General features: G+C 50.3%; 1 protein-coding gene across 15 annotated transcripts in view; it reads left to right on the forward strand.

The window, feature by feature from the left end:
• Nucleotides 1-13,399, forward strand: part of LOC119177026 (TOX high mobility group box family member 3) — a 564,847-nt gene that overhangs the window by 450,994 nt on the left and 100,454 nt on the right. For 7 of the 15 annotated variants that reach the window (XR_012887049.1, XM_075877993.1, XM_075877996.1 and 4 more), the window contains one exon: nt 1,416-1,489. The exons of the other annotated variants lie outside the window; for them this stretch is intronic. Coding sequence is in view for 6 of the 7 variants with exons in the window: in XM_075877993.1 (XP_075734108.1) it covers nt 1,416-1,489 (74 nt within the window). In the remaining variant the exon portion in view is untranslated. The remainder of the gene's footprint in view (nt 1-1,415; nt 1,490-13,399) is intronic. 15 annotated transcript variants of the gene reach the window in all.

The following is a 13,399-nucleotide window of genomic DNA, read 5'->3' on the forward strand; positions in this document are numbered from 1 at the left end:
CTTTGTTTCCCCGTAAATGGGTTTATAAGGAAAATTAATGGTGAGTGTACGACGGCCGTTGTGCAGACGCCCGCTGCATACTCGTAATCGCAAACGGTACCCGGCCGAAGGCCTGACAAGCCATCCGCGGTCGAGGCGGGTATATACGTGTGGCGGGCCCAATTTGTATCCATTGCGCGGGGGGTACCGACTGACGGAAAAGGCGCCCCCGAGGCGCGCGTCAAAACCTGCGCGTCCCGTAGGCCTGGCAATGATAGCCGCAAGGCGCGGCTGCTGCCGCGCGCTTTGCGACGCTCGTTCGCCGGCCTTGTTATCGATCTCGTCGCGAACGTAGGAGATGCCGAAGATGCGAGCGCTGCAAATGCTGTTGTTGGCTCTCACGTACGCGCGGCAGAGGCTTGTTTCCTTTCGCGTGTGTTGTGGTCGCGGGTTATTGCGTAAGCTTCTATGGGACGCCGGCCTTCTTGTTCCATAGAAGTACTGCCCGATGGATGGCCGAGATCACTTTGTACTACGCGACCTGTCACGTGTCGTGCTCGTTGTTTGGTTGAGGAAAAACGCGCATAATTCTGCTCGCACGAGAACGCCGGCGAAGTGACCGCCCACTGACTAAATGTTACGCGCTTCTAGTGTTTAGAAATTTGGTGATTGCCCAGAAAGCGGTTACTCTAGAAATTGTGTAGGTAAATAATTAGTCTTGGCCTTGTACTAAGAAGAAGTACTTGTACGCGCCACGAGACATGGCGTCGTCTTGTTATCAAGTACGTTTAAAAGTCGCATATAGCAGGTTTTGCAGTCTGCCCACCATATTATGTCCAACTCAGCGAAAACCGTAAAGACAGCTTAATTATAGAGCCATTGGGAGAGATGCAGGCGCCACTTGTGCCAATGGGCCTCGCTCATCTGCGCATGCGGCAAAAACACCAAATGCGGCCGGACGTGTTGGCATCTCGAAAAAGTGTTCACGGCGATTTGCTGCGACACACGTACACGTGAACTTCGCCAAGTGAATAGACAAGGATCCGGGCTGTAGCCGTAGTACTACGTATGAAACCGCGGAAAAGGTAAGACTGTCATTCATATCCATACGGTGTGTAGATTTTTCTCAAGGTAACGGGAAAAAGCAGGATGTTTGCTTAAGTGGCGCGTAGTGCCCTTTAGAAGAGCTGCTTTAGCAACAGTCAGCGACATCCCTGACGGACTCGTTCAGTTTCCTTTTTTTTAATAGTTTGTACGAATGTCTTCTGATCCTTGGCGTTAATAGCTAGCGTGTACACGACGCGGTGTTTGAAAATTTCTGCCTCGTTACCAGGGGTGGTAGGCTTGCTTTTGCAGGTGCGTCGCGTGGAGGCAGTTTTTCAGAGTGTGTGTGCCTGGCGTGTGGCTAATCGGCTGCGTTTGCTTGATCCTTGTAGCGTGGCCGCCCGGACCCGGCGAGCTCCCGGCAGCGACTATGCTTGTCGTCGGGGAGGCCGGACAAACACTCTGGGTACGCATGCATCTGCACCGCGAGCGACTCCCGGCCGCCACCAACTGGCTCGGGCTTCGGCTCTTCGACGAGCGTAGCTACCTGCTGGGCCTTTCTGGTGCCTTCTTTTCGGTCACCGTAGCTCGGCCGAGTCCAGAGAAAACATCAGAGTAACCGCCCACACAGAGACTTGCTTTAGCGCAGTTGTATCGGAGTACCTACAGTTTTATTGCGGTTCTTTTTTTATTATTTTTTGTTGAGGTGCTACTTTTTGCTATCGTGAGGCGTAAAGTGTGTTGTTTAGCGTCAGTGACTATTAGCCTAGCGCTGACTTTCCAGTAACGCCAATCAGAGAATGCGGGCAAATTTAATTTAATTAGTCCTTCCCGAATTAGGTTCTGTAGTCCTGTAACGCCCGCACTAGAGAGCCACGAAAGGCTAGTTAGCAGTGATCTTATCGTACGGCTGCTTTTTTGTAAATGTGAGGGCGTCGCGGGCCCTGATTTTTTTTTTTTTTTGAGCGTGTCACCGGGGACGTGTAGTTTCAGGGCGACTTAATTGCGACATGTACTTTCCGATACTGGTATTGCGTTATTTTCTTAAATAATGTGTGCGTGCAATCAGAACAAGGGACTCTTTTGTTGGCCGAGCATGTAGATTTGAAAGTGATGAGCGAGGACCTTCCGGGGTCCTCTCTCATCGCTTTCTTGAATGATCGTCTTCCAACATCATTTCTTTTTTGTTTATTTTTTACTGCACCTACTTTGTTTCAGTAGTCAAAAAAAAGTTGAGCTCTATGCCATTTCATTGCTTTAGTGTAAGCGTTTGGCGCAGTTAAGAATTGTGTTCTGGTAATCGTTATACCGTCTTGGTTTGCTGCCAAAACTGAACAACACGCCACAAACGTTTTCCTTTTTTTTTTCCGTGGTTTTCGTATTGACTTCAGCGTTCTTTTGCAACGTAGCTTGTACCCGGTTGTAATACTTGCTAACCTCTTTCACGTTTACCCCTATTGAGGGGTTAAGGCCGGACTATATGCAGCGTTCTTGCCGGCGTTTTGTGGCGTAGCGGCTCTCGGCGTCATAATATAAACGCCGCCCGAAATGGCGGGCAGCCACATTGAAAGAGCAGCGTCACACATTGTGTCGAAGAGAATGAACCCGACACCTCGCAAAGCAGTGTCCGTCAAAGCAGCAACAATAAATATTCCTGAATATAGGTTTTATGTCTCATTAGCAGTTCTGAGGCGAGGGAAACAAATTACAGTGCCACGGAGATATTTTTTTACTTGTAGCGCCAGCTGTTGAGCATAAGAAGAACCAGAAACTCGCAATATCCGGCCTCAGAGTTTGGAAGTTGTACATCTTTGAGGCAACGTATTCAGCCAATTTATTCAGGCAGTCAATACACTCAGTCCTGCTAACCCTACCGATGGACATGAGAATGGTGCTCGAAAACGGTTCGACGAAGAAATCCTGAGCACTTGCTGTCGAAGCTTCTGGGGAACAAAACAAACTTCGCCAGATATACTAAAACAAACGGGTTGTAATACTGACGATTCGTCTAGAAGGCTCCGTTCAAGGCTCCAATGGCAGTGAGAGTTCACAAGCGGAGTGCTTATTTGAAATTTTCTCGGGCGCCCTCTTTTTGTACATAAACCCTTCTTTGCTCGCTTCGGCGCCTGCTGTTTACGTCAAACAAAAGCCAGCATGCTATTGTCCGATCACTGATATAAGTCGGGAGCCGTGTTTGGATCGGGCATGCTTCTTGCTACTCGGTGCAGCCACGTTCCGGCGTCGCTCTCATTAGTCTGATAACATAACTCAGATGCCTTATACTAGTACCCACATGAATCACGATGGGCTAAAAGCGGTCGCGTTGCATCGTGCACTATCAAGGTTATGATGCCCGATGACGTAGCTTTCCCCCCCCCCCCTCCGCGCCGTCCCTCCCTGTGCAACTTCCAGCCCGCTCATCAAGAGATAAATCGCTTGAAGGGCTCCTCAACCATCCAGAGGTTAACATTTCGCTGTGCTGTTGTAGTTGTGCACGAGTCTGCAACGAATACGTAGCCGCAATATTTTTTTTTAACGGTCGCGTTTGATGATTCGAAGCTGCCCCCGCGCTTCGCTCTTCCCTTCGCTACGCTCCATTAATCGGTTTGTCTCTGTTTCTAGCAACACCACCAATGGCGGTGTTAAAGTGGGCGTTCCTAGCGCCCGCACGAATTTATATTTTGAATCATTCATCCCGAAAACTGCAAATGAGTGGAACCACCTTCCCGCCCCTATCGCTGCTATCACTGACCTCACTTTGTTTAAAAACGCCCTCTCTAACCATTTCGCGTAAATTCGCCACTTATAAGTCACGCTGTGTTTTCTCTTGTTAGTTTTTTGTGTGCGCGTGTCACTCAAAGACGCAACCATGTTGAACATTGTTGTTACAACCACCCTGCCTCTTCTTCACATCACGCAGTCTTTCTTTTCTTTTATGGTTTTCAGATCGCCATTGTGCACATATAATTTTGATTTGCTGTATTTCCTGATTTTTTTTTGTATGATGTTTACCCGCTCCTCTCTGTAATGCTCCGGCCTTGAGAGTAAATAAATGAAATGAAATGAAATGGCGTTGCTGCTAGCCGAGTGCACCTCCTCGCCGTGCGAAGGGATAAAGCGGTGAGCGCGCTTTACTGCGAGCAGGAAGAAAATTGCCCCCACCTCCTCCCCGAAGGGAATCGTGAGGAAATGTGAACGCATTTCTTGCGCCGAGAGTACATGGTGTAGGAATTTTAATGGCGTAAATGAATGGCGAGACGATGATGTGTACCGTAACCATTTATTTACACATTCACCAGCCAGCGAACTGTCGAGAGTGAGGCGCGCGCTTCACTCCATTTTATGTATATGTACCAGTCGGCGGAATGGGTAGCGGGGCGCTGGGAGGAGAAAGGAGCGAAGGGCGAAGCGCTGCACTTACCAACTTCTACACTCTCTCCACACACGCGGGAGCTCCGCCGAGCTCCCTAAAGCCCCTCCCGTGTCGCGAGCGACCTCGCAAGCTAGAGCGCGCTCGTCCTCTCCACTCATTCTACGCTTCTCCGCCCGCACCACCTGCGGCGGCTAGGGGCGAGGATTAGCGCGCGCGCCCCCAGCTGTTGTTGTGGGAGAGGGAGTGAGAGCGGAGAGGTAACACCTGCCGGCGCGCGGACACCGTCAGACGCCTCACATGCCCCGACTAAGAAATGCATTCGCATTTAAAGCAGGGTCTGTTTGCGAATGACGTGACTAGACGCGAAAGGTGACGTCACGGCAACGCTGTGGACACCGAAAGGCGCGGAGAGGACATAGGAGTGTTCCTTGAAATTTGCGGCGCGACGCGTGGCGCTGCCGTGGTTGGCGTTCGTGACGGCATTCTCAACTTGACGTGCGCGTTTTCTTGAAATGCTGAAAAAAATATCGGAGATGGTTTAGGGGCCTTTTAAATCGTTCGGCAAATCCCGGTAACACCGCATATTTTTTATGGTTCCGAGATGCTTTTCGCAGCAATCGATTCGTGAAGGAATAAACTTCGATATGGAGGTCATTCGTTGATTTCTGGGAAATGTGATAGCTTTAAAAGGTGGCCAACCGAGCCTAGCTTGGTTAACCTCCCTGCCCTTCTCCTTGGTCTCTCTTTCGCACTTATCACAATGATCTTGCTATCGTTGCCTCACTGATCTCTCGCCACAAATGTTTTTTTCTTCTTTTTTTAGAATCTTTCAACTGTAAACATTGTTATCGCGCTCGACGCACGTCTTTTTTTTTTTGTCCCCACGAGCGGGCTGGAATTTAAGGGGGGCGGGGGAGGCGAGTAACAGGGCCCCCCTGAAGGTTGCGTCGCCACATATCATGGTCTGCCCCCCTGAAGGTTGCGTCGCCACATATCATGGTCTGAGACTAAATCGATTAGACGGCCATCTTTACCCATGCCTCTTTTTTTCGGATGAACATTTCGCGGGGTGGGAGTTAAATTTCTTTAATTGTAACTTTGTGCGTGTGTGTAAATGTTGATGCACTGAAGTTGCTTCGTTATTCTGTGGGGCCAGTGCTGTGGGTATGTCGACCCTTGCTGTGCACGCAGGTTTGATCAGCCTGGGCGAGGGGGCGTTGGCACAGGCGAATGCGTGGGGTGCAAAAAAAAAAAGAAGAGAAAGGTGGCATATTTTCCGTTACTTAGCCATTTTCCGGCGGGGGATTGGCGCTGTTGCGGTAATGTCGGTAATATTCGCTGTCGCCGAGCGCTGGCCTCCGACCTTGCGAGGCGGCGGCGCGCGCCGTCCGACAATGGCGCCTCTTCTGCCGCGGCCCTTCCGCAGAGGTGGCGGCGGTGATGGGCGGCTTTTTTTGTTCGTCAGTTTATTTGAGACTTCCCCCTCCGATCCTGTGGCGGCGCTTCGTTCGTTCCCTGACGCCGCTGTTGCTTGTTTTTCTTCTTCGAGCAGGGCCACAAGCTGCGCTCTTGATTCGTTCCTCTCCTTTTGTCAAGTCTAATGGCGCCGAGACTCGAAATCCATTCGTCCGCGGCGTCGACCTTCCAGCGTGAATTCTCTTTGTGCGCGCGTTCTGCCTGCATGCACGGGCCAGGCCAAGTTTCTTCTCGGCTGCGGTCGTTTGGCTTTTTTTATTGCTTTTCTGTTCGTGTCTGCCGTCAAGATATGTCGATCCCTTTTCAAGGCTCGAGAAAGAAATACAGAGCGCACTTGCACCATGAAATGATGTTGGCACTTTAAGAGTCGGTCTGAATGACTGGTGTGTCTAGGCCTGCCACGTCCGCAGAGGGGCCAGCGCCGTGGAAGAGAAAGGCCATTCTGCCGCGAGGACGTTGGCGTGCATGCCAATCGCCGCGTTTCATCAAGGTTCCACCTACCCGTGGTACAGAGAAAGAAAACGTACGTGCCTGCTCTGCGGTGTCCGTGACATGCCCAATCAAAGCGAGCGATGCAAGTCTTCGCTCCCATGCATGTCTGGTCATTTCACTCGTCTCGGGCAGAAAGCTGCGATTACGAAACTCACGCGCAGCTTTGAAGCATGAGTTGACGGCTGTTCTTTCAAATGAAGCCGACATTCGTTCCAGGTTTGACTTATAGTTCCCTTACCTATATGCATTCCTTGTGTCGTTGAAAGCTGTTCCCAGTCAACCTCTTTTTTTTTTTTAAGACTCCGCTATGTAAGTCGTTGCTTATATCACATTTTTGAAAATGTGTAGATCGGACGGATCTACTCGCACTTGTCTGCTGCAACCGGTATAGGGTCGCAGTGAGGTGCCGAAGTCTAGTTGCTCACGCGCGATATCACTCGACGGGATGGCTAGACGATCTAAGCGACAACGACTCTTCGCGCTAGGTAAGAGATGTTTTGTGAATCCCGACTGACATTAAGGGCGAAATTATAAGCCTCTGTATTGCAGTGTGCCGGTCATGTCGTTTCTTCTTTTCATTTGAACTAGAACAACACATCGGAGGGATGTCATTGTATCGCGTCTCAGCATTTGCCGTGTACTTAGGAAAGCATGCACTCAGCCGGCATTCGCTTCTGTGGGGACTCGCCACCTGCGCCCTTGCGTTTCCTGCCTCGATCCAGACGGCGGTGGCGCCCCTTCTGGGCTGTTTGCCAAGGCCCTGGTTCCGCGGTCCATCGCTTTCGCGCCAGCTGTTCCGACCAAACCTGGCCGTTATACTCGTCACTACATGTTTGTTTCCGTCTTTCTTCGTTCACGCTTTCTTTTGATTTTTTATATTTTTTAAAAAGTTTTTGTGCTGCTGCCAGTTGTTAAACCTTAACAGATTCAGGGGTACTGGACACAGCTTTGGCCGGCAGTTTGGGAACATAGGTGGTCTTAGGCCTTCAGGCTTGACATTCAGTACCTTGTTATAACAAGTACTTTTACAGAATGTGTCGTATCTGCATTCACCAGAATAACACCTCGCAGTGACTTTCTGATCTGGGTTCCCTTTAGGTCCCATTAGGCTTTGTCTCGTCTCAAAACTTTACTTTAGACCTGCTTCGCTGTTGCTATTAACACAGATTGAAGAAAGGCGAAGATGCCAGCCTTTACGTGGGACGCTAGTCCGTTTGGCGCTTTGCGATTACGATTTTTCAACTGCCAAGTTCTAGCCGACTCGTTCACAGCCAGGTAAATATTGCCGCAAGTACACAAGTTTACAATCGCCTTATTCAGTCTAAATCGCCTAATTGTCTAAGAAGTTGGTGAATATAAACGCTTAAAATTATTGGCGTAGCAGAGCAGGAAAAGATAATGACTAAAAGAGACGAAGCGCATGGTCTTGAAAGAAAAAACAAAGTGTTGTGTATATAGTAAGAGAGGTGAGTACAACAAGGGGAACGTGGAGTGAAGGGGTCCACTCTGCCTGCCGGTAACCGAGAATCGCGCCAATTTTTAGGCTCGGTGCTCTCGCCGCCCCACACTTGTTCGGGCTGCTTGCGCCCGTGAAGGGTCGGGGTGGGAGGCGCATGCGCTGTCAAGCTGTTTCTCGTGGCCTGTGAAATCCAGCCGAGCTATACCCGCGCGCACTTTCCACGTATTGTGATGCCAAGCGATTCTGTTAGTCGTCATCACCGAGGTTGCCACTTGAGACGCGGTTTAGTAGCAGCACGTTTGCCAGCCCGGCACGTAGTCGTGATACCAGCGCGCGGCCGTCATCCTTTTCAGCAGCGAGCGTCTGCGGCGTGCAATTCACCGACAAGATACATACGCGCGCAGTTCCGAGGAGTGTTTCGCCGCCTCCTGTGTCTTGGAGGAAGAAAAAAAACACCGAATGCGTGGCGAAATAGCAAGAAAAACACGCAGTAATGAAGGAGCCGGGATAATGGTGCACTCAGGCCTAGTCCGGTGGCGGCTCCTGTCTGGAAATGAACCTCCCTTCCTTATATTCCAGGTTATTTCGGTGGCGCTCGGTCGCACTTGGCATGCATTCTCCTATCTTGATTTTTGTTCTCCCGGCTTTTTTTTTTCTTTTTATTCTCTATACTTCTCCAGCTCTCTCTCTTTCACTCCTGGCAACGAGTTCTTCGTTGTGCCTCCTCATGTACGGCTTTCGTCGTACCAAATATAGCCTTGCGCACCATTTGTTTTTCCCTTTGCATTTCCCTTAACTCTTACGGCTGCAATCTTATTGCACGCTTTCATCTATACTTGAGCGCCCACTCGGAGGGATGATAACAATAATGCGCACGGCAGGGCCGGTTGTTAAGGTATGTAGGTACATTATGTGTGCATTCACTGCTGTTGACGTTCAATTTGGCGACGAAGCACTTGGGCTTCTGCGGACTTCCTTTTACTACATCTCTTTTGGTAGTGCGCTGACTCTGAATAAGCCAAGTGGTGGATGTTTTGGCGGCCGCAGCTGAAGAAAACGTTTACCTGTTGGAATCGGAAGCGTTTCCTAATAAAAAAAATGATAAGGGCGCCATTGCCGTCGGAAATGATACTCGATCAGTGGACTCGTGGAAGATGGCAAACCGTAGGCGGTGCAAACATTTAACAGTTTGCAGCGATGCGCAGAGGCATGGCTTCTGTAGATGTCTCTTAGCAGCTGACTTTGTGTAGTGCGTGCGTTGATTTTAAAAACAACTGCCTCAGTTTCAGCTACTGCATTTTCGTTTTTTTCTACACGGTTGCCGCTCAGACTGCCGACGAGAGTGCTCGGCCCGAGTTCGCTCACACGCACAGCGCTAGAAGCGATGTGGGAAGGAAATTTTCTTTTTTCCTCTCCCGCACGCAGTCGCTAAATCAGTGTAAACAAGCCGCGGCAGCCCGTTCATTGGCAGTGAAAGTATTCCGCGTCGTAGAGGCTGCGCAAGTATTACCGGTCCAGCCTGGCGTGAGGCCGGCGACGCGTAATTGCAGCCGCGAGGCACGCGATGCGGGAGCCCGGCGACCCGTTTTTCCGTGTCGCCCCGACGACGTGCTCTCGGCGAGCTGGACTTTCGTTTCTCGCCTCGAGCGCCAAGTCCATTGGCCCAGTGTGTCTTCTTTTTTCAGGGTCGAGGCGCCGCAGCCTTGACCTCGTGGCAGCGACCCAGCCCCGCTGGGCACATTGCGTCTTCCTCCGGCGCGCGCTTTTTATAGTGGCGCTTCTTCGGGCCTCCTGTCGGCACGCCCGGTCGATCGCGATTCCGGCTTCTTTTGCGCGGTGAATCCATCCGCTTTCCCGCCGCGTCTGATCTCGTTTTTCTTGTTCGTGTGCGCGTGCTCGTGGGGTACAGAAACAAAAGGTCCGTGCGCGCGTCTTGCTTGCCGCCGCGTCTTCCCCGCTTTCGCTCGGCCGCGCGTCACGGCTCTGGAATTGCGTTGGCGCGCTCCGCTGCTCAGAGCTTGCGGTCGCCGCGATTTTTTTTTTGTTCCCTAGACATCGCTTACTTTTCTGCCTCGTTTTTTTTTCTGTCCCCGTGCATCCTTTTTGCTATTAACTGAACACGCGCTAAGGAGGGGAAGTGTAATGTAAACAAAAAATTATATATTTTGGTGACAGCGTTAAGTGTCACTGGCTCGACCTGGGGGCGTAACTATGGCGCTAACAGGTTCTACACTTGTCACTGCTTGGCCTTTTCTTTGTGTGTGTGTGTGTGTGTGTGTGTGTTGTGTGTGTGTGTGTGTGTGTGTGTGTTTGTTTTATCCTGAGCGCTGTTCATTTACGAGATAGCGTTTCTGTGGTTCTTCACAAGCGTAAGGAGGGAAGAAATATGCGCTTTTTCGAACCTTTGGAACCAGTAGTGGAAAATGTTTACGCATTATTAAGCACCGAGCCACCCCACAAACGCCACGTCGCGGTAAAGTGTCTTTGCGTAGCTTGTACGTAATGGCGTGTGACATTCGAGTCTGTATTTGGAATATCGCCTTTCTGGTGCGAACATTCGGGCTGAACGTACTTGTTGTGAGCTCTCGTTTCCTTGCGGACGGGAGATTGAGTATCCACTTATCCCTTCTGTTTGCTCTGAAAACAAGTACATAAGTTGTCTACTGGTTTGTTGAGTTGACGAATAACTTTATTCGTGTAACATTAGGGCTCCGTAGGGCCAAGTGGGTTTGTTGCAATGAACGTAGTCATCGTTCGGTAAAATGAATAGAACGAGAAAGGGGTTTGTTTAATGTCTGCTACACCCTCCCCCTTCACGAAGAATTATTACTGTTTTCGCGCTCAATTCATGAAATAATTAAGTGTCTCGTGTAGTTTTTTTTTATGTTCTGCTCGTCTAGCATATACTGCTGTAATAATCCCACGCATGAATGAATCGCCATGCTTGAGGAATGGACCACGCATAAACGTTAAACTTGCCGATTTCGGTCACAAGAATGAGTGATTTTCTTTGCGTGTTGCTCGCGATACGCAGTTATACAAAAAAGAAATGCAGACGGAGGCTGAGAATAACCGGCACATCAACATAATGGTAGACCTCGCCTGCCAAAAAGTGGGTGAGTGCAGCGAGGGTAAGGCGTTGTGCGAATCGCGGCTTATTGAAACCGGTTTCTCTGTCATAGTTTCTTTCTCTTCCTGAATCATGTCCGCCTATAATGCATCCATGTGACCTTCATTACGCATAAATGCGAAGAGTTTGCGAGCAGGATGCCCTCAGTGGCTGGAAGCTCGATTTTCATTGGATTAGCGCCACATGGGCGATTGACCATGATGAAACTGGCTGTAATTATAGTGTATGGAACTATATTTAAAGTTATTCTGGGGGGTATTACGTCTCAAAGTTGCGATCTTATCATTAGATACGCCGTATATAATAATCTCGCCCAGGATTAACTTTCTGTCACCTGGAGTTCTTTTAAACTATAAATATTTTATAACCGCAAGATTGGACGCATTTGTATCAGATAGCATGCTTCGCGTGTTGCGAAATGGGCAACTCAAAGAAAAGGATGAACAAACAATGTTAGTTCGTCTCTTCAGATGCCCGAAAAATATAGCTGGCATTGAGGTGGCAGAAGGCACATCTGTGTCTAGGTGCCAGCTTAGTCCTTTCAGTTGTTAAAGATTGTATAGAAAGCTGATTGATTGATTTGTGGTGTTTAACGTCCCAAAACCCCCGCAGGGGCGCCTGCGCAAGTAGGCGTTTGGTGTGTAGCGACACCACGGACCCGAGCTAACGGGGGAGTTTCGGCTCCCTCCCACGCCTAGCCGTGCGTGGCTTTGCCGTGTCCGGGGAAAAGGGGATCCTGGGGGTTGAGCTGACGCTGGGTGATTGGACCTTTAAGGCCCCCCGGCAGAGGCAACACACCCCTTTGGCCCCGGCTTCACGTAGACGGCACCCCTGGGCTGACCCACCCAGGGGAAATCGGCAGTCGCCTTTTCCTATCTCTCTCTTCCTATATCTTAGTCTTTTCTCGTCTTTAAATCTGTCCTGTCTTCTTCTCTCTTCCATTTACTTCCGATTTTTCATGGCGGCAAGGGTTAACCTTGTGTGGCTATCCTGCCTAGGATAAACCATATTCGGTTATAGCAACGGCGTACTGCTGGCGAAGGGCAGGCTTGTTCACATGTTCTGCCGCGTCCCCTTGTTGGGCTCCGTGGTGGGTGGTAGGCGCCGATGCCGAAGAAGCCAATTTTTCATGGGACCTCAAAACCCCCCTGTAACTGATCGTGCTCCGAAAAGAGTACGCACCGATGCATCATCTTTGTTTTTCCCTCAAAACGTTGAAACATTTCCAAAATACCATGTCCTTCACTGCGAGCAATCATCAACCAAAGCCAGAGCAATATCACCTTTTCTAGTGGCCAAGTGCCTTAAAGACACCATTGGAACCGGCTATAAGGCCTCAAAGATGGCAAGTGGGGACATTCTCCTCGAACTAAAAGACAAGGAACAGTACGACAAACTCTCACACCTCGTAGCCTTTGGCAATATCCCTGTATCAGTTACTGCACATCGTACCATGAACACAGTGAAGGGCGTAGTATCCGATGAAGACCTTAAGACACTAAGTGAAGAGGAACTCCTAGACGGATGGAAAGACCAAGGCATATTACATGTGCAGCGCATAAAAATCAGACGCAACAACACTGAAACCGCAACAAAGCACCTAATACTTACATTCAATTCAAACATCCTACCTAAAACAATCGAGACCGGCTACGTAAAACTTTCTGTGCGACCGTATGTTCCTAACCCGAGACGTTGTTTTAAATGCCAGCGATTTGGACACGGATCTCAGACCTGCCGAGGTCAGCTGACTTGTGGCAAATGCGGCATAACAGGTCACGAAACTGATAAGTGCCAAAACGATGAGGTACACTGTGCAAACTGCAAAGGCAGCCATGCCGCATATTCCAGAGCGTGCCCAGCCTGGAAGAGAGAAAAAGAAATTATCACCATAAAAGTTAACGAAAATATAACGTTCCGTGAAGCACGACAGAGAGTTTCACCTTCATTCGCACTAAGAGCCTCCTTCGCTGAAGTGGTGCAACGAGGGGCGGCACCACAACGGCCCTTGGTGGCTACCTGGACCATGCCTAGCGTGGCCAGGTCAGAGCCACCTGCCCCTCTGGCGGGAACAGCCAGCGCTGCCCTGCCCGCAGCAAACCAGTCCACACCGGTGGCCTCTGCAAGCCCTGGCAGCAGCCAGGGCAACAAGGAGGCCAAGGAGGTCCCAACAACCTCTTGCCCGGTGGGGTCAAAGACTTCGTCGACTGAGGCGAAGTCTACGCTACACACAGATCGCTCTTTGGAGCGGGTGTCCAGTGCCTCGCAGGAGGCAATGGACACCACCACCAGCCAAACAGCCATGCAGGCCTCTGGGTCTGCAGTTTTCGGGCCACCTGCCAAGGCAGAGGGCCCGAAGTCTCTCACAACCGCACGCGGGCACCGCGAGCGGGCGTCCAGCGTCTCTTCCGAGATGATGGACACAACACAAAGTGTATCGGCGCCT

The sequence above is a fragment of the Rhipicephalus microplus genome, chromosome X (genome assembly GCF_043290135.1).
Source record: "Rhipicephalus microplus isolate Deutch F79 chromosome X, USDA_Rmic, whole genome shotgun sequence".
NCBI classification, from domain to species: domain Eukaryota; kingdom Metazoa; phylum Arthropoda; class Arachnida; order Ixodida; family Ixodidae; genus Rhipicephalus; species Rhipicephalus microplus.